At 41.9% G+C, this 27,189-nt stretch overlaps 1 protein-coding gene across 1 annotated transcript in view; it reads right to left on the reverse strand.

Annotated features, from left to right (window-relative positions):
• The window catches only part of macrod2 (mono-ADP ribosylhydrolase 2), a 430,410-nt gene that overhangs the window by 280,782 nt on the left and 122,439 nt on the right, over positions 1-27,189 (reverse strand). Inside the window, exon 4 of the mRNA XM_030070312.1 lies at positions 24,343-24,372. Coding sequence (XP_029926172.1) covers positions 24,343-24,372 — 30 coding nt within the window. The remainder of the gene's footprint in view (positions 1-24,342; positions 24,373-27,189) is intronic.

The following is a 27,189-nucleotide window of genomic DNA, read 5'->3' on the forward strand; positions in this document are numbered from 1 at the left end:
TTTGCCAAGATGGGAAAAACAACCCAGTCATTGTGTGGTGTGCAGAGGACACTTAGTTGAACTACATGCCAATCAATGAGCACAATTAATGTTCCAATGAACAACAGGAGCAGATTCAGCTGCTGATGCTGTAATTGGATAGAGCTAAAGAGGGAGCAAGGGTGACCCTTTCAGTGACCCTTATCAATGGAGCCGTGCCTGGGGCACAACCCTATGAATGACCCTGGTGTCAGAGGTTGATCAGAACAACCCTGCTTAACCCTTGGACACATCAGCCCATGAGGACATTTAACATAATCTGAAATCATGTGTCAAAAGACTGCTAGCATCTGGCATGCATTTTATGTTTTTAAATAAGATTAAAATTAGGCTAGTCATGATGATTAGTCATCGAGGTTAGTCATGATGAATAAATTGATGCTGTGTTACCTTGACAGGCTTTCAGGTTTTCTGAGAAACCAGAAAGCCTGTTGGCTAAAGTTAGCAAAATCAGTGTAGGCAGAGAGACAAAAAAAAAAAAAAAAACATACATTATGGTGGGTGCCGTGTTCTGCCATTTACATAAACTTACTAACCAAATTAAATATGCAGACATATGTTTATATCATCATATATGTCATAGATTGTATATATTATTTCTTACCTTGCTGTATGGTCTGGATGAATTTGAATACTCTATTCCAATTGGCCAACAAGATCACTTTGTATAACAGATTCTTCCAGAAAGCCAGGTTTGTCCCTATTCTAAATGTATGTTATTTGTGCACCCACGTAACAACACTATGTGCACATTAATATCAATGTCACTAACATTGTTTTGTTTTATTATTTCTGTACGGCATATTTTAGTATTTTATCATTTGACTGACGGGATGATTTGACAGGTGACAGTTACTAAGGGCAAAGCGTTAACCCTCACATGGTGTTTATTTAAATTAATAAACCTTATAACATCAGAGTTTACAGCCCACCAAAGAGAGTAACCTAGAATAACTCAGATGCTGAATATTAAATTTCATGTCTGGAGTGATGGGAGAATCAAAATCACTAACTGTGCTTTGCCTTAAGTCTAAGGCATTGCTTCATTTGAATGGTTGTGCTAATGAATGGGAGTGAAAGTTAAAGTCAGTAATCTTCTATGACCTACCCAACTGCCTTTATAGGGAATAAGAGGTCTTTGGGTTTAAACAGCAAGACAGGGAATAATTACATGCACTAAGTCAGGCTGGCCTCAAAGTTTCAGGATGACTTAACAGGTGCTAATGGGATGTCTGGAGCTTAGGCTTTCTGGACTGGAAGCGGCCATCTCAGACAGTGAGCTAACTGGGGCACCTGAAGACACCCAGCCAGTCACGGATTCTGCGACTGACATGAGCTGACAGTCACTGTCTGGTCACTCAGCCTACTCTACAAAATACTGATCTAGAAGTAGACTGGAAAGCAAATGCAGTTGTTCAAAAAGAAAACAACATTGTTGAGAGACAGAGACAAAGCTTCTCTAGTAAAGGTCAGGTTACTTTGACAAAGAGAGAGGAGAGCTGCCGTGCAGCATATGTAATATTGGTATTGTGTCCGATTCGTCAGCTGCTTTCAAGAGACCTCAAATCAACTCAGATGTGATGGTATCATATTAATTCAGTTATGGAATATCCTATCAGTGAGAATTTGAGTTTACAATCATTGCCAATGAAACATTTCACAGGCTTAGATGAAAAAACACGGTGTTGTAGTTCAGACAATGCACATATCCATCAAAAGAAATGAATCACTCTGACATGACTGCCCACTACCCTGTATTCATTCTGCATGTGTTGATTTTTTCTCCAGATATGGCATTTATGGTGATATTTTGATTATCCAACCAGCCATGGGCTGCTATGACTCACAATATCAAACTGTGCACTTAAAAACACATTTTGCCGTCATGCTGTGGTCAGTCTAAACACATCAATAACGTAGGTAAAGAAAACACTTGTCCAGATACAGCACAAAATGCTTAGCTCTAGACTGTAGAGTAACACAGGCTGCAATATGCCTGTGTCACATACAATTTGCAAAAAAGAACTATGAAAGGTGGGGGGGGCTTCAGTGGCTACTGTATCTAGCAGTGTTATCCAGGCACAGCAAGGCCTCATGCATACAGGATGCCATGCATTCCTCAATAGAATAAACCTGACTGCTAAGATGAGGGAACAAATTGCCTGTATCAATATGCATAGAGCTCAGCAAAACGGAGAATGGTGCTGTAAATTATTTACTGAGGAAAATGTCGCCCTGTTGCTTTCACTGACAGGTCAGACTTCACATGCTCAGTCTTAATGTATGGTGCTGAAAAAGACATCAGCACTTCACCCATCCATGCTGCTACATTAATGCTAAAAAATTGCTACTAAAAAAAACAACAAAACAAAAGGGTTTACTTTCAACAGAAAACATTTAAGCATCATTGTGCAACATACATCACTCAGCTAACCAGGTAAAACCGGGCACTTCTAGTTTCCAGCAAAATGTTTATTCCTGACTCAACGAATCTGACTTCCTGACTTTAATGGTCCACTCACAGAAACAGGTGCATATGATTTAGTGCAGAACTTACAAGTAAAAGGGAAGTTCTTGAAAAGTACTTTTTCTAGTGTGGCAAACAGCATGGTTAGATGAGCAGCATTATGACTAGAAGGTCACCAATTCAAAATCTCAGACTGGCTGGTAAAATCAGAGAAAGTGAATGACTGATGCCCTCCCTCAACAATTACCATTAAGTTGCCCTTGAGCAAGGCACGTATTCCTAACTTATCCCACTGCAGGCAGCAGTGGAAGAGTGGGGTTGAAGTGGGAAACTCTGGGGTGTGAACATGTGTAACTTTGTTACATCTCCGTTATTTGGTGGGTGCTTTTATCCAAAGTGCTTTACACTTCCATGAGTGCATAACACTTTCAGACTGGATGGCTCTACTGGGAATTTAACCCTGCCCCCGGATGTGAAGATGGGTGTTGCTTTAAAGAAATGTAGCTTGATATCAGCCAGTGTACCTGTTATGGTACGGTATGCCTTGAGTATTCATTAATTTTCATTTATTTATTATTTTATTTATCACAAATTTCTGTGATATACGATTAATAGTGTTGTCAGTGATAAGTGAAATTGCTGTAGTTGGCATTAAGTAACAAGCATGGGTAAATCATAAAAACAACTTTTGGCTTAGGTTAAAGATAAGCAGCAGAAATGTCAGGGGTGGGGACTGAAAATTTATCTACTGCAAAATATTGCAATAATGTTTTTGAGTACTTAGAGTGACAAGACATGCAAACACATTATCTGATTTCCTGCCTCAACCTGGTTACACACAATAATCTGGTTCCTTGTGCGTGTAAATGTAGTCATTGTCTCGTACATCAAACCAGATCCATCCAATTTGAGGTACCTGACCATCTGATGGTCGCTGTTGAAATTTTAGCAGAAAATGTAAAAATGTTTTGACAGCATTTGTGACATTTCCTACAAATTTCCACATGTTCAGGTTGGGCACCCTAGTTTTAGTCTGTTTCCTTTTTTTCTCTGTGATGTAACCCAGTTTGTGCTCCCAAACTTGGTCCAATAAATAGTCTCCTCAAGGAGTGGAGGAATCATTTATTTTATAGATTTCCTGCTTTACCATCAAGGATTACCCTTTTAACCTTAGCCTCTGCTTCCTTATTGGCTTAGCTATTGATTGCTCCTACCATCCACTCCTCTGCCTTCAAGGTGACCCATAACTAATAAACACTCTTGAAAAACTATGTCATGCGCTAACCTAAAAATAAGCTTCTGCTTGCTGCTTCCCAGGCTGTGAATGTTTATGTTTATTAAGCATACATTAAACTGTGAAAACTTTCCTTTATTGGGTCAAAGAAATTATTGACGTGAGTTCATGCAGTGTATGTGGCAGGGCATAAGCAGCAAGCTATGCTGCTTATGCCCTGCTATGTTGCTATGCTTGAGAGAGACTCAAGTCCTTCCCTGGCTCCAAAAAACTAAAACAACTAACTAACTCAGATCAAGGATTGCACATGTACTCTGTTCCTGTCCCTGGCACTTTATTTCAAATAGCTGAGGGACAGTGTAGCTAGGTTAAAGTGATCTTGTGGACTGTTTGTCTCTCTTTGTTTCTTGAGAGGGTCACACTGAGGAGCGAGATGAAAAGGAAACATCTGTCTCTAAAGAGTTCCTCCATTATCCACCAATAGTTAAAGAGCAGCACCTGAGCAAACAAAGAGCCACGCAGCGCTTCCACTATGCAATATTCAGTGAAATCTCGGCTCTACCTTCTCACACATACACAGTGAGAGAGAGAAGGAGAGAGAGAGAAAAATCTTTGTCTCTCAGAGAGATGCTAAAGAGAACCTCAGGATCTTTCAGTCTAATGTGCCTCTTGAACAAAACTAACAATGGCCCGTAGTTACAAGAAACCTTTATTCACCATCAGTTCGGCCATATGTTTCCCTCTTAAATGGCTCTCAAAGAGGAGCGTAAGGAAGACATGGCTGTTGGTGCTGTTTTGTAAAAGCACACAGAATCCCCCTTTCAAAATGAGCACTTGACCTGCTTCCACACACGAGAGTGTCCTTTCCAGGGTAATGGTATTTTGCATAATGCCATTACTAAGCTGAAAGCATGAAATCGCTCTGCTTCACTCCAGTTTTGTGTGTGTGTGTGTGTGTGTGTGTGTGTGTGTGTGTGTTAATGAGAAGGGGAGGGGAACACTGCAGTGCTGTGGTTAGGGAATTACCCACAGTAGCCATGCTAGATGAATGAATCTTTATATCAACTACTTTGTTTGCCAACCAAAGCATCTTGCCTGGTCAAAGCCAGATGTTGGCCAGGTTGTTTACTAGCTAACTGCTGTGACTACATTATAATGATGAATGGCTAGAAGGGCCTGAAGTTATCAGGTAGGCCTTTTCAACAGGACAGTTGGCCTTATCAAGCCCCGGTGAAGGAATACACCCTGGCTGGCTGTGAGAAGAGCGGCTCCAGACTGTCCTATCTTTCCCAAAACACACCACAGGGAGCCTGGGAGAAGGCCCTGACCTCACCCCCCTCTGGCCCTCTGTGCCCTGAACTGGGATGTCTCAGGCCAGCTGCAACATTGATCTTCCAGGCTAAAATTTCAAGGGCTGAAAAACAATCTCCTTGTTGGCAAATGGATGGCACAGTACCCCAACTCTAGGGTCGTCAGTTCAGTGGGAGCCTGAAGGATGTGTGGACGAGTGGTGAAGGGCAAGAATGCCGGACAAAGCGAGGGAGATAGCGATGTGTCCATCATGTCTTCCCTGGAGGAATCTGATGGCTCTATCACTGACCAGGTGAAGGGGTCACCCTCCCTCACACAGTCTCTTTATTCTGCTCTCACACTCTTGCCATGATGTATTCTTTGTATGCATATGCAGTAAAATAAAATGAGTAAAATAAAAAACAAACAAGTGAAACATGGTTTATTTTGACATGTTCTGTCAATATTAAATATCACAGTTAAAAACTTTTGGACAATTGTTTATGTATCCCACTTTATGTCACAAAATGCTTTCCATCATTACAATAGCCAGGCATTGTGAAAGCCTCCTATAAATAGTTCTACTATAATATTCATGGGATCAGGTTAACAGCTCGCCAGAATGAATCCTCTATGAGAATACACTGCTGAAAGGAAATATGCTTGCTATTGGCCATTGCAACATGCCCTGTACCAGTATATTTATTGGTACTGTAAAATCACAGTCGAGAAAGAAGAGATTGCTAAATCTATACGATGGCTTTATGATAAATGCCTGACAAAATAAGCATTTAGTGGTTCAGACTTTATAGGTGTAGTGTCCTAAGACAACACTGAGATGTTCATTTGTTTCCAAATAATGGATGTGTTGGCAAGAGTACCCTGGGTAATACATATGAACAGGAGGGCTGTGTGGATGTTTATGTTGGGAGGATATACTATCTAGAGCAAAAATCTGTAATTCACCAATGGAGTGGATCTTATATACTGTATTTCACATATCTTACATAGTGTTGCAATTGCGGCCGCCACTGAGACTGACCACCACCACCAAGCACAAAAGAAAAACAGAACTCAGCATTTTCATCACAGCATGGTGAATCAACAATGCAAACGATACAGCAAGGAGATTCATTATCTTTGGGCTGCTGGGAGTATTTAAGGAGAGTTTATTTATTTTACTTCTTTTCCATTGCTAACCTTCTCTGTTTCCGTCTGATACTCTCTCGCTTTCTCTCTCACTGTCTCCTTCTGTCTTTCTATTTATCTTTGCTCTCTCTGAAAGACAGATCTATGGAGTTACAGAGTTCTTGTCTGAGTCTTATCATCTGTCTCGCCCCTGCAGAGAGAAATTCCTCTCCATTTGTTGAATACAAGTGAGATGGTGTGTGTTAGTGGCTCATCTATGGCTGCGGCTCCTCACCTGGCACTCATGTGATTAGATTTCATATCCCGGCCTGCAGAAGATAAGCTCTATCTGCATTGGCCAGGGCCTTTAACATCTATCTGCCCTGCTGATGGCCCGGGTTGTGGCAGCAGCCTCATAATGCATTCCTACAACCCTGCTTATGCATAATAATAAAAACATTGATGTTCTATGCAGCATGCCAGTTTAGATAAAAAGAAAAATATATTTTCCCTCTAATGTGATGTCTTTCTGTTTCCAAAGAGAGACAATCAAGCCCTCTTGAAGGGTGAGCAGCCTGCCGTGCAGTGTGAAGGCAGGCAGGATGGCTTGCAGTGCCGGTTTCCAGCTGTAAGCCAGTCAGGGTGAGATGTGGGACTGCATGGAGCACAGCTGCCGTGTGGTTGAGGGAGGTGGTGGTGGTGGTGGTGGATGGGGAAGGGGTGGGGCAGGACAGAGCACCTCTGTTTATTTATTGTTCTCTTCTGGTTTAACGGCTCGTGACTGGCTAGCTTTATTAAACTGGGCTTTGAGCACACACATAGCAGCACTAAAACTTCCTTATGGCTGAGAGGGGATCAATTCAAGCTGCCGCCTGCAGGAATTACTGCAAAGTAATGGTACTATCACACAGGTAGGCCTCGACTGTGTCAGGGGTTAAATGGACCATTTTAATTCTTTAATCAACTTCGGTATTAGCTGCATGTGGGGAGAGCTGCTCTGTATGGCTATACACAGGTGCAGGCATTTTCCATGAATATCAAATAAGGAGTTAATACAAAAGCTTCAGAAAAAGAGATACTGGGAAATAGCAGGCCAGGTCAGTGTTTAACTCCTGATAGTATGCTGGATTAAACCTGGTGGCCCCACAAAAGGAAAGCACTACAGCAAGATATTTTTAATACTTAAATGGAGAACTGTTTGCTGTCCAAACACAAATATGGGTTGCTTTTGGGAAGAAGAAAATGAACCACTTAGAAATAAGTCACTTCATACTTCATTTTCCATTTCCATTTTCCATTTTTGCATGTTAGCCATCATCAGGACTTTGAATACAACACGGTTGTTGAGTTTCATCTTCACTTTGTTGTAGAAAACTATAGGCTGTTTGGGGGAAGCTCTCAATAGAGATTTGAGACCTCTACAAACAGCAAAGACAGATGACCACCACCAGTCTCATCTTGGTAAAAGCGTTTCAGTCACTTAGGATAAAAAAGGCCTCTGAGAATAATTCAATCTACCGGCAATATTCCAGTCTTCTACATTTTTTATGCATTACAAGACAATACAATTGTTTGACATCACTTTTAGATATTTTAACACATCTTAAAAGTACATCTGGTTTACTGGAATATTTACTAACCATTTGGATATAACTATGGAATTTCATTATGCCACATATACAGAAAATTTGGACACTTCAGAATCAATTTCTCATATTTTCATTGACAGTATTCACTTCTTCTGTACTTTGTAATCAATCTTATTTCTAATTCTATGAAGCTTCCTGGTCCAAACGTTAACTTACAATCTCTGAACAGCAAAAATAGTACAGCAAATAAAAAATCAGTACATTATGCACATGGAAAATCAAGTTTGATTACCACGCGTGATGTACAATATTTTATCATATAAGGTACTTTTATATGTGCTTGGTGTTACAATACCATGTAATCCATGGATTCTCACAAAATCTCATTATTCTGGTTGCAATTAAATATAAAGGTACTGACTGAGTTCACTGTGTGCGCTGTGTACAATCCCACAACAGATCCCCCTTCACCTTTGCAAATTGCGTTTCACGGCTTGAAGGTTAGAGAAAAAGGCCTGTGTTTGCCAAGCAGGCCAGATTAGTGCTCATCAGCCGTGATGCTAAAGACCCCAACACTGACCTAAGAGGCACAAAGCCAAGCTGCTTTCACACTGCACTACATGGGAACCCGAATGAGCCTGCAGGGGTCTATTGTCAACATTCACCAAAAGAAAGGACGGCAAATTGCCATGTCAGGAACTTTGGCCCCCATGTCACTATAATATAGCTTTGTCCCTCATCTATCCGGTTAATTTAAAAGGAATAGCAAATGGTGTTCCAAATCTTGCTGCAAAACAAAATGACTTGATGTAGGAGTTTGTGTGGGTGCTCGCTTCAAAACATTTCATTTGCAGCACTTTGCATTGCAATACATCTTTACATTTGATGTAAAGTAATGCATATTCAAATTAGTGTGGGTTAGAGGAAGGAGGCATGCATGGATGTGCCTTGATATGTACAAGTGTAGAGACAACTACTAACAATTTATACGGCTCCTTATTCTAACCACCTTCTTTGAAGGGACACTAAAGAGATATCAAAATAACAGAAGCCGATAATTCTGTATTGCGGCAATTAGACCCAAGAGTAGAAGAAACCAAAGCTTTGGATATATGTTCAGATAAAAAGCCATCTTGAAGAAATTCATAGGAAATGCTAGGCTTGATCCTCTAAGTAGCAGAATCCCCCCTAACCACAAGCCCACTACCTCAGAAGGCAGACTACGTACACATAGCCTAACTGCAGTACCACCAGCTTTTATCATCTGCTCCAATTGTACAATTTATTCTGTTGAGCTCCCCCTGCCATGCCCACCACAAATCCAGACCATAACACACTAGAGGAGATTTGATCATCTGTTTCTTTCCTTTCTGAGGTAGCTGGCAGAGGTCAGCAATTTAAATGCCTACCAGGTGACATACATCATTAGGGTGGATTTCCTATTCTGCTCACCGGCCAATCAAGCCTCGGTAATTAGGCCTTTATGCCCCCATGGTGCTGAATGACACTAAGATTAACAAGCTTTTGCACCACAGTTGACTGGAGGTGAGAAATCTGCCATTATTCCCCCAATGATGGAGTAGGTGCTTGTATGGTTTGATGATATGGCAGTGGACCTATGGCATTCCGTGCTATACCTCACACTGTTTACACTTACTTCATGCATTAAACACCTTTCCACACATACTGAGCAAAAATGTTCAGAGCTCATGCTAAGGCACTTAAAAGCAACTCCACTAATCAATAAAAAATTCAAAGGCTAATCCTGTCTAACACCTATGCCTCTGTGTGCTCTGAAAGTACAAAATAAATCCTGCTAAAGCAAAAGTGTGGTGAGTTAGAATTAAAGCAACGTAAGGATGCACACTGTTTTTCTACCAGTAACATTTGTACACTCACAATAAAGCCTCTCTGCATGTTTCTAATCAGCATGGTAAATGGCAGTAATGAAAGCACGTAGATCTTGCAGGAATATAAAAGCTCCAGTAAAATAAAATGCATGATTTAATGGCCATCTGTTGGGTGCCGGTGTAGACCTTGCTGTAAAGTGTTTTGTGCATGATCAAAGCCAGCATCCGCATCAAGAGCGATTCACCTCAGGAAGCAGGCAGGAGAATTAACAAGCCACCCAGCAATGATCCATTCTCCATGCAGTTTGGCTCTTATGATGCCTTGACTGCCCTGCCATAGTCTCACACATGATGGCCAGAGGGAGTTAGAGAAGTGAAGTGTTCTCATCTACCCAACAATAGTGCCCTGCAAATCGTGAAGCTGCTAAAGCTAAAACAGCAACACACTTAAAAGTTTGAAAATCCATTTGTAGAATAGCCCAGTGGAACAATTCATGTGCATTATTGAGATTTTTTTTTTTTTTTTTTTCATTTTTTATTTTTTTAAACTAGCCGTGCAATGGACTGCTTATGTTTATGGCTTTCCTGTGTTGCTCTAAGAGTCCATTTAGGTGTTGGGGGACTGATGCCAAATGACCAATCAGCACTTAAAAGAAGCACACACACAGAGAGGCATGCTGATGTCCTCGGACAGACATTCCAAAACACTCGGCTCTTATCTCATCAAGGCTCAGTAAATAAAACATTTAACAGCTGCGCCAGGCTCAGGATTGCCGAGACAGTGTGGGCACCCTGCCTGGCCCAGGAAGAGCACACAGAGCAGACAGCAACAGACACACTCAGAGATAAGTACAAACCCAAACTTATTAACAAACCCATACATCAATATAGACTTACAAACAGACAAAAAAAAAGGAAAATAAAATTACGGCAGATTCTCAGAGGGCACCGGAGAGCTCGTGCCATCAAAACAGCACATGCTTATATTTTTATTTGCACTGACATAGCACATGCTTCAAGCACTTAACATACGGTGATACAAACCTCAGGTGGGTGGGAGACATATAGCACACCCACATATACTCAAACACTCTGAAGCGCGAGGGCGATTAACATACACCTCCCTGGGCTGACATCATCATTACTTACTTGCTCTGTTTAATGCCTGTCTCTGTCTTTTGCTTTTATCTCTCCTTAATTATTCTCCGTTTTTCTCTCCCTGCCTGCCTGTCTGTCAGTGTGACTATGTGCAGTACTTAACATGCTGAGGGGACGCATGTCCACCCCAAACACCACAGAACAAATTTGCTACTTTGTTTGCGTTCACAGCTCATTTGGCCCAATCCATGTTTTGGCATTCTGTTATTGTCACGCTTGGTGAGGTTTCCTCCGCTGCCCACCGAGGGGGAGAAACACGTTCCAGGGGCTGTCAGCTGAGGCTTACAATCACACTCCTGCATTTCCTTCAGGTTTACTTTTTTTTATATAGCGGTACATGGCATTTGAAAACAACCGCTGGTGAACAGCATTTGTGCCAAATCTTTGGGGCTTTGTGAGAGCCCTTTGAAGAAGGTTACATAAAGCAAGGACTGAACTTCAAATAGATTGAGGTAAGAGTGAGTGAACTTGGGAGGTGAAGGTAAAGTTGCTTCAGGAATGGCGTCAAGGTCAATTGTTTTCTGTGGTTCCTTTTCCACCTCACTTTCAGCGCACACACACACACACATCTTAGCCCCTTGTGGGTGAAACAGACGCCCTCAGAGATCACCACTACAGCTGTGTGTGCCTTGTCGTGCCATCACTAATATAGGAGCAGGCATATACACACGCACTCTTTCTCTATTTTTATTTGAGTTGCCATCCCCCCAGTCCACTGATGACTGAAGAGCCTTGGGAAAGTGTCAGTGTGGTGTTGATCACTCAGGGGGCTGTGGAGGTTGTGGGGTAGGGACAAGGTCTTGTTTGCAATTTCACAGGTGGAGCTGGCTGGTGGCGGGAATGTCCCAGCTGGTCTCAGAGGTCTAATCTCCCCTAGCTAGCAGCAGCCCGTCCACTCACTGACTATAAACACAATGGCTCCCTATGGGACTGAGCTGATTGCGGTTTCATCAGGGCCACAACTAGAGTCAGCGGAGAGAGGTGCTGTCTCTCTCGCTGTTTGATGAACTTGTTTATTTTTTTTATTTATTTATTTTTTTGTGTGTGCATGGGAGACAAGGGACAAACTCATTGGCATGCCTTGTGTTTATCAGAAGCCTGCAAGCCCTTCCCAATGATATTGGACAGTCAACACTATGCTAAAACCACAGCAGAAAGCTTAATTAGAGCTTTCTGAAAATAATGTCTTGATATCACCCCCTATAATGCCCATTATTACTGCTAAGTATTCTCCTCCATCAATTATGGCATGTGCTAATGTGAGTCTCGCAGTAGAGAGCCAGCATGTTTCAGTGGGCTCAAATAGCTTTGCTGCACTCTCTCACTCAGAAATTAATCTTCCTCCCAACAGACACCTCTGCACATGCCCAACACAGACTGGAGCACATATTTGAGCATTAATTGGTATGTCTTAATTGCAAACTGTATTCCTATATAAAACCTCCGTGCCTAAAGGTGCATTCCCAAAATATACAAGATTAAATGGAGACAGTGTGTTAATGATTGATGTTAATGATAGGATTTTTTTTTTCCAGTGATTTGGCATCTGTAAAAAAGATCTGGGTAGGAAGAAGCAAGGCTTTCTTTCCCCCCTGAGACCAACATATTAAATATGTTCTCTTTTCATTAGCCTATAAAACATGGTTAATACTTAAATGTAAAGTTAGTAAATCGACGAAACACTCTATGTATTACATTTGATAAAGTGGGGCATTTGATGAGGAGAGAGACTGTTTTCCCCCGACTCCCTTTCCGTTTTGCCTGCTACTTGCTTCTGTGGTGAAAACGCATGAATATGCAAAAGAAAATGAGAAGACATAACAGAAACTGTTTTCCTCTCACTACCACCCACTACGTCTGACATCTGTTCTCCACCTCCACCACACTCTTAACTGTGTGTATCCTTCTGTCTTTCCTCATCCCTTCTCTGTCCTCCCTCAGTTTTCCTCACCTCTATCCCTCGTCTCTGATTCTCCTTCCTCTCTCCCCACCTTCATGTGAGATTCTGTGGCTCTCCTCAGAGATCTGTCTGCACACACTGCGGCTGCAGTGTGCGGGTGATAATGAAGTGTCTGGGAAAAGAGGATTAGGTGGAGTGGTGGGCATCATCCCTGCAGTATAAACGCTCATCTCTCCCCCAGGAAGGACACGTGGAGCGTCTCTCACCTCAGTCAGACTGGTTGGTTCGGTGTCACTCTCAGCTAGCATACTGGGTTCTCTGCTGAAGCCCTCAGGAGGCAACAGTGAGGGGTTAACGGCATGACGGGCCGAGCTCCTGGGGGACACTTGGTGTTTCATCCTGACACTCGAATGTTTATTCTGCACAGCCAGGCTGAGAGGAGCATAACAGGCACTGGGAAAGTGAAGATCTCCACCAGGGGAACAGACTGACACAGAGAGAAAGATAGATAGAGGTTGAGAGAGACAGAAAAAGAGAGGAAGAGAGAAAGAGGGGAAGCCTCTGTGTCTTACTCCTCCTCTTCCCTGTGGTCTGACAAAAAGATGACAGCTTTCCTCTGGAGCTTGCTCTGCCCTCCCTAGGCTGAAACCTCACTTGTAGGCAAGCAGGCCTGTCAGACAGAGCTAACTAGGCTGCCCCCTGAGAGATGCGGAAAGCCTGACAGTTTGTTACTAGTTGGCTAAAGGCCACCACAGCAGGTCAGCCTCTGTGCAGGAAGTGTCAAAGAAGTGCCACTAATCAGCCCCCAACCAGCTCTTAATAAATGCTCACGTGAGTGCCCACCCCTCTACCCCCGCTGCTAGATCAAAGACACACTGTTATCAGCGCACTGTCGCACGCAAAGCCTTAAAAAAAAAAAAAAAATAAAAAAAACTGTACCCTATTTGTAATAGTTGGTGCTTGGGAGCATCTCAGTAGGAGCTGGGCTCTGCGTGTTTGTTCATTCGTGCATAATGCTTTTTGCAGTGTGCACTAGTGAATTGCAGTACACACTTGCGAGGCCACACAGAGCCCGAAGAGTCCTTCAGGAAATACAGTGTGCACTCATACACCATGCAATACGGTAGAAGTCATGAGTCAGGCATGAGTCAGCTCTACATCAGTGTGCTACAAATTCACATACTAAGAAGCAGATAACTGGGTGATATTCCAACTGTAACAGATATGTCAACATATGTATTAAATATTCTGTTGAGTGATTCTTTGTTACAACAACACTGTGCTACCATGGGACTGTAGTATTAACAAGTGGAGTATTTATAGTCAACACAGTATCACTTATTCAAATTATGCATACCACACCAGCCCTCCACACGAGCACCTACATGTTTTTTTCATGTACAGTTCAGCATGCACCAGCATACTGTATCCATGCTGCACGCTGCATGGTGCACTATGTTGTCACATTATAATTTCAATAGAAAATGGAAGCTATACAAGTGTTAATCGCATTATGGCCCGACAAGAAAGTGCAGGACAATGTTAATTTGGGTTTGCTCTCAGCTCCTGTACACTCCTCCTGTTGTTACTCCTCTGAAAAACCTTTGTACAGTCCTAGGCACAATACAGAAAAGCCTCCGCTTGCTTCTGCTGTTGCTATAGTTGTGGGGAAGGTCCCATATGTTCAAAGCCATATTGCAAAATTATAGAGTACTGATTTTGTGCCATTCTGTGCCAAACTGTATCCAAGCCAAATACAGGTGCAACACAGTACTTAGCAGTGAAAAGCACATACTAGAAATCAGTTTTTAAAAATAGTCTACATTTATAATAGTCTATATGTATGTATAATAGTATTTGTGTGTATGTGTATTTATATAAAAACAGTCAAAAGTAAGCAAAAAATACCAGTATTATTGATCTATGCACTAATTGGCTGTATTGGCATGGTCCCTCTCCCTGTTGGCTGTACATCAAATTCTAATAGCACTCTAACCTAGCCTTCCTGAATTACTGGCCTCACTGTTAGGTATGGAGTGTGGATGGCATGGAGATAACCCCTAGGTTAAGAAGTTGATTTTTAATAAACTTAAAAATAAAGCCAACAGAATTCATAGTTTGGAAATGTCCTAATGATGGTCATGGTTCTGAGTGAATTAGCAAAGACCCTTCATTAAGTCCTCTTTTATATCCCATAGAGCTGCAGTGGAGTTCAGGCTGTGCATCAAAAAAAAAAAAAAAAATGATGTACTAAGATGGCTGCATGTATGTTTCAAAATGTCTGTTTGCTCTTTTTCCCCATGTCCTTTGCTGCAAAAGTGCCCTCTTAATAAATACTGTACATGGGAGGGAGTTACAGTTTCACTGAAGAAATTACTTTTGATGTGGATAACCGAGCCATCCAGGAGTAAATAATGATTTTTTACAGTTTTGGAATAGGGTTAAAGGTGCTGGATACAGTGGCTCGTCATACCTCTTTGAATTGCCCGTGAGCATGTGGCTAAACCTTCAGAGTCCTTTGTGATGTCCTTGTAGTAGCCTTGCCACGATGGGCGAGACTATGGGATGGGATAGTGCCCTGCTAGAAACTGTTCCCGTCTGTCAGATCTCATCACTCTTTCCTCTTTTGCTGGAGGCTATGGGACCAAAACTGACCACTGAGTCAACTGACAAGACAGTTCAGCATCCAGCTATCTAGAATAAGAAATACACACACACACACACTCAGACAGACACACAAACGGACAGCCACACACCCAGACAGGCCATCATGCCAGCAAATGCACACACACAAACACCCAGACAGAGTCACATACACACAGTCACGAAGCCACATACACATAACATATAAAGACGCATTCAAAACTAAATAGACAAACCAACCGCTGGATCCACCCCTACCTCCAAAAACAGCCACACTAAAGCCCATGCAGGACATAAATGTGGTCTGACATTAGGTTCGGTAATGCTTTGAGTTGTCTAAAATCTCGACAACTGACCCAGAAAGAATGGCGAACAGAGAAGAGGGGAGTGGGGGGTGGAGAGCGAGGTCATGTGTGATGCATTGTGGAAGAGACCTAAATTGACATTTTCTTGCCCACTTCTCAAGCCCTGCAGGGGTATTCGCACATTGTATCCAATCAAGGGAGGCAGGGTGAGGTGGAACAATCCTTAAGCTGCTATGCATGCCCTTTGTTGTAAAAAAGCAAGGGAGTTACTAAATGGTTGAAAATCTGTACAAGGAGCATAATATGAGGTCAGATCGTGGAGTATCACTCTTGCTATTCCCTGACTGAAGTCAAAGGCCATATGTTTTTTCCTTCTTCTGGAGAGAAACAAAGAGAAAGAGAGGGAGGAATAAAAGGAGAAAGAGGGAGAGAAAGAGAGGGAGAGACTGCAGAGGTCAAATATAGAAGGAAAACAAGCAGCTGCAATATGTTTACAGCAGCATCCCTAAGGGAAGGAGAAGACCCAACTGCAATATCACATATATTTATTTTCAACTAAACGATTCTGAAAAGTCAAGATGGTCGGCTGTATGCTTGTGTTATTTCCTTGCAGGCATACTCGAGTACCCACTCAAAGGCAGAAAAAAATGCAAACAAAAATTGTATATATGAGGAATTTCAAAGCAAAGAGAACTGACTGGTAGAAAAAAATAGCCTGTAAGCATGTAAACATTAGCACTGTCACCGATGGAAATTATTGCTTTCATATTTTCATTATCTCAGATGCACCCTTCAAGTGTGCAATTACTGTGAAATTAAGGCCTAAATCCTATTATTTGCTATCTTTCAACTTGTTTACATGCCCTCTACCAATCCTGGACATGAGCTCAGCATTTTCTGACACAATATCCTACAACCTTTTTTAAGACAGATGACAGAAGACAGTTTTCCTCCTCCCTGTTGCTTGAAGCGTCTGGCCCCACCCTGATCTGTGATGCAGTACCAAAGGGACTGAAGTAGCACTGCATTAAATGCAACAGAGACCTAGAGAAATGTTCATCATAAACTGTGGCAGAGTGAGATACTGAGACTGTGCTAAGCCACCATCAACACCCTTTTATAACAACTTATTGTGTTTAAATTTATCCAGATTTCCACTGTTGTGGCTATTCAAGGTTCCTTCTAATTCTCTGTTACTCTGTTACTTAAATTTTGCAATTTAGGTAGCTATTATCTCAGTAGCAGTACTCATTTGTCCCAATCTTTGTTGTTGTCAAGTCATGCTCTAAGACAAAGATTGGGGTTCTGTCAGAGTGAACTTTGATCAAGACATAAACTGTAGATAAATGTGTTCATGAAAAGTTTTAGCACTTTGCACTTTACCAAAACTATAAGCCACAACGTAATACACACTCCACGACTTCACCCATTATATTCTGCAGCTCCATAACTTCAGCAGCCCAAAGGGCCGGCCATTACCCTGAGGGCTTGAACTGCAGTCGGCAAAGCTAGTGTTCCAAATCGATAAGGCTTCGGACCTCCTCGGTCCTCTGGTTCAATATCAGATGGGGGGAATTCTAAAGAAGAGAAGTCCTACCCCACAAATGAACCTTCAGCAGCAAAAGTGCAGCAAGACTCCGTGTCAATCTCAAAAACATACAGAAAGAAGGTGGGTGGGGTGCAGAAAATCTTTGGTGTGAACCTCCATCACAAAGATACAGTCCCCCGTTGCCTCTTGCTCTCCATTGTGCTTCACACTGTGTTTCCAAGAATGTGCTGTTCAGTACGATTTAAGCCTAGGAAATGGGATAAATGCTAGCTGAATCTTGCACCTCCATCAATTTATTTAAAGACTTTATAATTTTCCAAACAATGTTTTACATCAATCTAGCTGTCGCATACCATCAATGCATGTAAGGCGTATTTATTTTACAATATTTTATTTTTTTACCAGGAAATTGCCAATTTGATAGCCAAATGCCTCCATAAGTCAGGGCATCAGTGTAAATATAACGTCTCTTTGATTATGTGAGTCTCTGTGTGGTCTTGGTTACCTGCTCAAAGCATGTTATTACGCAGCCGGACACCACGGAGTCTGTGTGCGCATGTGTGCTGTTTAAGTAAGGCCCTCTCCCTTGCCCGCACTGCAGAGCCAGAGATCAAGTGATGCCGTCAACTAGCTAACGACATGACTGCCGCAGGCGACGGCCAGCAGCTTGATTTATATATCGGGACAGAGATGAATGATTCATAGGCTGAGAGAGGGATACCAGAATACGTCACAGCTATGTGCCCCTCAATCTCTCACAGACACGCACCTCTCGATAAACCTCTCGAAACCCTCCCTTATATCTCCCAACTTCACCATTATACAACTGACCTGGCTAGTCCTGTCCATGATGCTCATGATGTCTCTCTGTCTTCCCCTATCCCTCCCTTTGTCTTTTCCATGTTTTTTTCCCTCCCTCCTCCTCAGCCTGCCTCTCTCTTCCTCTCCTGTTCATTGACTCCCTGACCATTTCTCCTTCCCTTCCCATTACAATGCAACGCTAATCCTAAATATGGAACTCACTGTTGTAGGCTAAAATGAATGGCCCAATCATTCTGCATCAATTAGTCCATCCATCATTGCTGATTGGAGGAGGAGGGGTGTGGAGAGGGGTGCTCATGGTGATGGCAGGAGGGAGACAGAGATGGCATTAGACGGGGCTTTCACGCTGAAATGCAATTTCCCTCACTATTTGGGTACTGCAAACTGCAGTCCACACAATGACCTTGTCCTCCTAATTTCAATGCTACGTCCTCTAAAATCTGTTATCTCCATAATCATTCAGTGAAATGGTCTGACAGCAAGAGGGTATTCCTTACATGATAATTTTCTAATGGACTGACTGTTGTTTCCCTTTAGTTATGAACTGAGATGTCACTGTGCTTGAAAATGGTTATACAGTCACTGCAACTGTTCATCACACTCTATCAAAAGGCAAGATGCTACTACACACTGATAATGTGGATAATACGCTCCAGTAAATACAGAGTAAACTTTGTCGGTACAAAAAATGCATTAGCCTAGGTTTGTATAAAGTTGCAAAAAGTGGTTCAAATATGTAACTAAATAAATGCAATTCGTAGACACTTTTTTGCTTATGTAATAACTAGGTTGATACAAATAGGGACTTATTTGAATTTCATTAGCTTAAGAGTAGAAGGGCACTCGCAAATTTGGATGATGCTGTGGGAAAGGAAGAGGAATGAGCATGAGGAATAAGAACAAAAAGAGTCTGACCTCACTGTAACCCACTGACCTGAGAGGTGAAAACACCTACCTGAGATCAAGCACACCAAGGCAGACTACTACCATATGTTTGTGCTGCATGTTTACCCCGTGGATCCTTCCTGACAGGAGAGCTAATCCCAGAGAGGAGGAAAGACACACATTTTATCTACGCTGCCTAAAACGCACTTTATGGTCTTTAAAATAAACTTCAAAAGCACATCGAACTTGAAAGCACTGATATGAGGTGGACCTAGATCAGAGTGTAACTAACTGCCAGCTAAATATGTGGAGATAACTAAATCCCCCGGGTACTGCACCGACTGAGGAATCTTTGCATTTAACTTATCATTTTACATTATTTAGGCCACTCCATGGGGAAATAAACAGTATCTCCGTCATAAATTATGCTAATAGTTGGTACTACCATCTGTGAACGGTGCACCATCAGTCAAGCATGGTGTGCAATCTATGAGTTATGAGAACAGTATGTCATCTCAGAATGATTAATCATACTGGGAGTTCTGGGGCTTTCACCGAGCTGATGTGACTTAGACAACATAAGGCCGTCAAGCCCAAAACATCACACAACACCATCCTATATCTTGACCCTACCATTTCTCCCACAGAGCACAGTGCCCTGGTCCCTTCCAATCTCCTCAATAAACAAGCCCCAGGCAGGACCCACACAAAGCATAATGGTTCACCTGGAGGTGACAGGGAAAGAAAAACAGAGCTCTTTGCATGACAAATGGAGACAGAGATAAGCATAGTGAAACACTTAGAAACTCTGATAAAGGATTATCCAAACATGTCCAAAACTAGAAATGTTCTGCTTTCCCATTTTATTAAATATACAATGAAGTCCTCAGTTATAGTAATAGTCACTCAGCTTTGCTGTAATTGCATGTTAAATAAGGAGTATGCCACTGATGCTGTACTTCTATGGTCATATGTATTCAGTATTCTCACATTAACCCAAAGGTCAGTGCCAGAACATTATACACCTTCTATTAATTGGTTTGGTCTATGCATATTGTATGCATACGCTCTTAGCAGCACCACTAAGCATTGTCACTGTGACTCTACATCAGATGACATGTCTTTAGCTGAAGTGGTGAGCAAGCAAGCACCACATGAACAGCACCACAGTTAGGACATAATCACTGCAAGCATAGTATGTGTTGGTACAAGCTATGACTCACTCTACTGTTTGGGGAACTCGTGAGGGAGAAAGCTGGGAGCACTCAGGCTGTAGCCTATATTATGTAAGCAATGACAAAGGCTGGTGAGTTCAGTGAGCGTTAGCAGCCCCTGGCTGAATTAGCCAGAGTGGGAACGTAGAAAACAACCATGCATGTGCCCAGCTGCTTGACTGGAGGGGGAAAAGAAGGCTCAACCTAGGAGGAACGATTTGTTTGGGTGGTCTAGTTAAAGCCCAGTGCTAAATGGGCAACGGTTCTGGTTAGAATGCTAATGAGCCAATTCCCGTCCTGGTTGGAGACATCAAAGGCTAGTGGAGCTCCCTCTCTCTGGCAACACACAGCTACATAGTATCATTACATGACACGGTGTGTGCATGTGCGTGTGCAAGTGTGTGTGTGTGTGTGTGTGTGTGTGTGTGTGTGTAAGAGAGAGAGAGAGAGAGAGAGAGAGAGAGTCCAACAAATGGGAGAAAGGAGAGATAGACAACATAATGTTTACATTAGGTCTATTCTACTGGGACGGTGCCAGCATCCAAGCCATGCTGTGACACACATCACATAAGCAACCTCGCATCGTTCATAATTACCCTCTATTCACAGAGGCCTCATTTAGCATGCTATTATCAGGGATCATTGTTATTTCCCTCCATGTATGTATAGAATCCCGTGGAGACCCATGTGTCTAATGCAGATAACGGTGTTATTTTGGTTAACCCCATTGTGTACATAATTTTAAAGGCATAGAACTCAGAGAGAATTCCCACCAGTGAAATCAACTCAATTCTATGGACTTGGAAGGGCATCAAGACGCAAGAACCTTTTGACCAACTTTGCTAACTTTGTGTCTCAATAACATAATGCAATGAGTCAAGAAATATGTTTTTGGTAGAAGACAGATCTAACCCAGAGCTTTAATTTCATGCATAACTAACTATCCCACTATTCTGGCTCCAAGCACACATAATGATCACCAACAAAAGCCTTTTCTACATAGCTGCGACCATTTATCTGGCTTGGATCTACAATGCGCAGTACAGAGTATGTCAAATGGCGTCAATTCCTCATAGCCATGTGTATAGCTAAGAGAAGTTCAAAAACTGTATAGGTGGTAAAGTAACTTCAGTGTAGGCTAAGTAAAGACTTTGTCCAATGTCCACACACTGGCAGGAAGCCCACCTTCTGAGCTGCAAGAGCTAGACACGGCTCAGGTGTGTGAGGCCAGCATGATGGATCATCCTGTTGTGAAGCTGCCCCTCTGTAGAGCCCTGAGAAGACAGCTGGGAGATAAGGAGGGCCCTATATAAGAGCACATCTCCTCTTCACATCGATCCTCGCCACCACCAAGGCAGGAGGTCCTCACATGCCAAACCACAGATAGGGGGAGAGGGAGAGCCGGGGTGACTACAGAGAGAACAGCTTTGCTGGTTTAGCAGCCACCTCCGACTGATAAAGACACTGGGAGATAAAGCCCCTCTTGGCCCTACGCAGATAAAAGACAGACGATGCGGAGCTTTGTTTTGGGGGGTAAAAATACCATTTTCAGGTTTCTGGTAGATAATGGTGATCTCTCACTGGGTACAATCATCTCCTCATCCTGTTGCAGCGCCAAAAGGAAACAAAGACATGCCTCAAGATAACACGCATAAGAAATAATAACATAACAATGAGCTGTTGTGGTCATTATGACTGTGAGTAAACCTGAGTCTTGGTGTTGCAAAGTTAATTGGCCCTGCAGCTTGTTCCAGTAAACTGACAGGAATAACATCACTGAAGTCAATTAAGAATAAAAGCAGGCTTTGCTGTCAAAAATGGCAGCATCTACAATTAGAATTCCTCTGGGCTTATTCAACATCACTGCAGTTCACAATCAAGTAAAATAATGGATAGACAGACAGACAGACAGACAGACAGGCAGACAGATAGACAGATAGATAGATACCTCGAACAACAGAGTACTTTATTGATCCCCAAAAGGAAATTATGTAAAGGTTTCTACCTTATGGTCCTTATGGTAATCTATACATGGGATTTCACTATCTAATATATACAGCCATGAATTCAACTTGGTGCTGTGTTGCCTCTGAGTGGTCTGAATATTATACCTTAGCACCTGCCTTTAGGTGAAGAGAGGCTGCATCAATCAACAAGGCTGGGTGATCTAGATTCTGACAACTGCCAAAAGACGATTTACCACAAAATAACAATAATGAAAACATAATGGCAAAGAAAATTGCTTCTTGTGCTGCTCTATACGTGGCAAATCAACACCAGGAGCCAACCGAAGCAGAGTGAGAGACAACAATCAAGAAGGCACTGCACTGTGCCACGTTATATCATTGACAGGCGCTTTACAGGGCCTGGCTTAGTTATGGAGACGCATGTGTGTGACCTCTGATCTCAATCACACAGGTTCTTCAGACGCTGTGATCAGTGTGCTGAGGGCCTCTCCATGTCACTGATAGAGATCTGGATGCCGCACCACTACGCAACAATAGCGGTGAAGTCTACAGCCTTAACTATGTATCAGATAAGATGAGGGCCACTCCAGGCAACATGATTGCATGTAAATATGAATTCTTTTTTTACGTTTTTTTTTTTTTTTTTTTTTTTTTTTTTTGGCATTTCTGCTTTATTTGATAGTCACAGTAGAGAGAGACAGGAGAGAACGTGGGGAGAGAGAGGAGATGACATGCAGCAAATGGACCGAGGTTGGATTCGAATCCAGGACGCTGCGATCAGGACTCAGCCTTAACAAGTTGTATGTGCTTTTTACCAGGTGAGCTAGCGCGGCACCCCGTAAATATGATTTCAGCAGCTCTGTATCTACACTATAATGGACCACATGCATGGACAGGCTGACTGCCTTCTGGGTTTGGCATCATTACCTGATGGTTAACATTTGGTGCAGAGAACCCAAATGGTGGTATCTTATTGTGGCAATCTAACCAATAAGCAGTGATGTGATTCCATAAAGCGCATAATTCTGTCAAGATGTACCGCTTGTGGTTAACACAATGTCAAACACTGACTCTGAATAAGGCATCAAAGAGAAAAATGGAACTTCACTGACATACCTATACATTCTTTATTTAATTTGCATTTGTCAGCTGTGTTTATTAAACTGCCTAACTAAACTAAGGCCCAACTGTTACATAAATGCTGTATGAACATGTAGATAAACTGGGAATAAATAAACTTCCAGCACTTCTTTATGTGCTAATGAAGATTTTGTGGACTGGATGCATGAAAGATTGACGTCTTAATAAATATCCAGAAATCTATAAACATCAAATAAACATTACATACATATTTTTAATAATATATTATATATAACATAAATATAAATTTTTGCTCCCAAAATGTAATTATCACAGTGTTACACTCCAGTGTTACCGCCTAATTGCATACTTCTTGTCATAAATCACAGCACTGACAACCTGCAAACAGTGACAAGAAAAAAAATTTATACACATGCACACTCAACAGTTTAAGTACAGTTTAAGTATGGTTACATGTGCAGTAGATTTTACATCAGAAAAGTAACAAAATGCACATTATTGTTAAAGTTATGGCCAATTCTAAGGTATTGGTGAAAGTCAAAAGCTGCACAGAGCTCATTCTCTGTTGGGATTGGCCCGTGCAACTGAAGGATGACAGGAGAGGGAAACACATCTGAAGTGACAGCCAGCACAGATGGATAAACAGATAAGGCTGAAGCAGTGACCTTATTTCATTGTCATACTAGTCCCACATACCATCCAAAACGCCACTCAGATCAAAAATCAAAATTTGCCATCATACTGGGTTACTTTTTAATACAACTCCGCCCCACTACAGTGAGGAGCGATTATTTCAATCATGTCACCATGAGAGTCAAATTTCAGACAAGAACAGTTGGATTGGGCTGTAGCGTTCAACTGGGGTTCCCTACCCATTATTCCCATACCGCGCTCGGCTGCCTCGGATTTCCTCCATTGCTTTGAAGATAACGCTCTTCGGCAGGCCGCTAAAGTAATGACCATCTCTCGGTGGCGCAGAGTGCAAGGTCACTCTGTGCCACGCTCTGATGTGTTGGCCCTGCATTCAGTCACATTTAACAAAGACGCTCGGAGCGAAAGAGACACTAAAGTCTGCCATTAACCCACAAAAAGATATGGATGTGCCATATGCCGGCTTTGATGAGTGTACCTTTAATTGCTTTAATACCACTGGAATGAACGATGAGGCATGATATGATGAAAAACAAAGGCATTTACTCACCTCCCCCACCTCCCAGAAGACTGGAGTTTGCTGAAAGAAAGAAAGAAATAAGAGTCAGTAGTATTCAAATATTAAGCAAATGCACATCATTCAACAGAGTCAGCCACAGGGTTGGTATTGTTTGGACATGTCTGATACTTCAACTGCTTCACTGGAAGCATTTAAGCATTATCTTTTGCATAAAGCCACTTATTTGTTTTTCTTTAATGGCAATTACCTCAACCTCAATGAAATGATTTATTTAAAATGGTGATCACTAAATGCATCATTTATACCAGTTAATGAATTAAACTGGGATTGAAAAATTGCACTGAGATGGAAAACATAATGGTCCATAAAAACATTACAAATAATTTAGTAGAGGGCAACATAAAATTGACAAGTTTCTCTTTTGTCTCCCACCACCAGGATGTTGATTTTGTTTGTGTCATCATGGCAAGAGAAGCTCAGGAATCATATAGAGTGGAAGTGGATGTCAAGAAGAACTTTGGCTAATATTAGACAGCAGTTCTTTTACCAAGGAGGAACTTCAGCTTATTTTTATTTATTTATTGATTTACTTACTTACTTACTTATTTATATTTATCGAAAGCTGCACTAAATCCATATAACTTTCTACTGCAAGATTGGGGATTTTGGATTGATGCTAGTTGGCAACAATAGCGCCTTTATTTGAAAAAAAAAAAAAAAAAAAAAAAAAAAATCAAATGAGAACGATGCACAAACAGGAATGCTCCTTCTGGCCAGTGTGGAGTCAGAGTCTTAATATCCCCCAAAACTTTTCCCATGCTTTTCAAGAATTTGTTTTTGAAAACCACATTGTTGATTGTTGAGTTTTGCGGTCTGCATTGTAGCCAACAGCCTTTATTTGTACACTAGCTCACACAGCTTTACAAATTACTTCCTCTGATGATCTGTGTATTTCTTTGAATGTTTAAAGTTGACAATGAATTTTGCTGCGGGTCAGTCAACAACTAATTTCAACACACAATTATAGCTGGCAATTCCACCATGGCCAAATTCCTCTTTGGCAACATGAAAGAGGTTAAGGTCAATAAAACATGTGGCTCGTTAAAATCAATTAGCGGCCTGTAGTCTTTAACAGTTGCTTTACAGTTGGGAAATTCAACTCTTTCTCCTTGTGGGGTCTGCTTGTTTTTAATAAAAACACTTAACACAAACCACTGTGATATCAGGCTACACAAGATACACAAGGAGTCATTTAATGGTAGGCTTGTGATCTAACAGTGTGTGGTACAATCTTAGGTTTGGGTGGGCTGACAGAGACAGTCACATGTGACACAGATGTCTTAAACACACCCAGACGATAATGGGGCTGGACAAAAGTTGAGAATTTCCAATTAATCATTTGAACTGCATGATATCAATTCAAGTTCTATCTCTTACTCTATGGCTTTTCTCAGTGGAATCGAGGAGATTATTCCTAAATGTTGTTTGTAGCATGGCCCCTGTCCTGCAGATGTCATCAGCTGGACGACAAGCCAACGGGAATTCAGTTGATCAAAAAACATGTTTTTGAACAAAATGAACAAACGATGGCTGGAGCCCAACCCCTGAAGCCAGCAGCATCAAGCCTAAAGGCAGATGTCATGATGCATTTCGGATTTAAAAACCATGATGGTAAAGAACAGCTGGACCACGGCAAAGCTTTATGTGCACTGTAAAACGGGTACTGTAAATTAGATATCTGTAATTGAATCAATATGGAATCAAATCAAATCAGGACCTTGAGAACTGGCATTGAATTGAATAGGGAACTAAATCAGTGTCAATACCCAGGCCTGTTACTCTATTCTCAGCACTTGGACTAACACTCATAGAAGAACTGGTGCTTGTTGTTCCGGTGAATCCCTCACGCCGGGTCACAGTTCACCGGTTCAGCAGGAGGTAATGTCACCGAGAAACACCTAACTGGAGAGGACATCATACAAAATCTACCTATTTTCATTTTGCTCTGTCGCTGTCAGAAAGAGACGTCGCTCACACATGAGTGGAGAGGAGATTAGAGGGGATTTAAAGTACATCTGTTAATTTGGGTGTTACTGAAGAGTAAAGTAGGTAGCCTACGTGTTTGAAGTGCAGTTCATGCAGCGGGCATGGGGAGAATCATACACAGCAACATGCTTTTGATGATCTTCACTTCCAGCCGCAGCATTGACTATCATTAGCAGCCAACACTATCCCCATTAAATCCTTATTATTTCTCCAAAAGTTTTGAATTGGGTCGATTCTTTGTGGTGCACAAGCAAAAGATAATGAACATGTGGTATCAGGAAGAGCTCTCCCAACACAAAACATACTCCTGTGGCTCTTATTTTGATTTTTTTTTTTTGGGTCCCTGATTAACGTGCTGAAGGGTACTTTGGGAGGCCACTCAGCTTCCCCACCTTTCTGTGGCACCATTATTGCTTTGCATTGTTCTCACTTGAGCACCACACATATGAGTGAGCACGTGGACAAAGAAAGCTCTCCAACTGCAGAATGTGTTCCATCAAAGCGCTTTTGTCGAGCGTACACATATAAGCATCGCATACTCACACAAAAACAGCACCACAAACAGAGATGTACTGACAATCCACTGTCATGTTTACAATAGCACCTTTCCAGGTTTTTCTGTGATGAAAGAGATGTTTGTGCTTTCCCAGCCTTGGTTTGTTTAGTTCTCTGATCTGTCAGCCATCACCATCAACCACACAGCTCAAATGAGAACCATCTCCAAAATCGCCTATTATTTCCTGGTTGGGAAACTTTATGTTCATGCTTCTCAAAAAAAAATGGATAAATGATGTGAAAATGTGAAGTCATTAGTACTAGAGATCACTTTAA

The sequence above is a fragment of the Myripristis murdjan genome, chromosome 15 (assembly GCF_902150065.1).
Source record: "Myripristis murdjan chromosome 15, fMyrMur1.1, whole genome shotgun sequence".
NCBI lineage: Eukaryota > Metazoa > Chordata > Actinopteri > Holocentriformes > Holocentridae > Myripristis > Myripristis murdjan.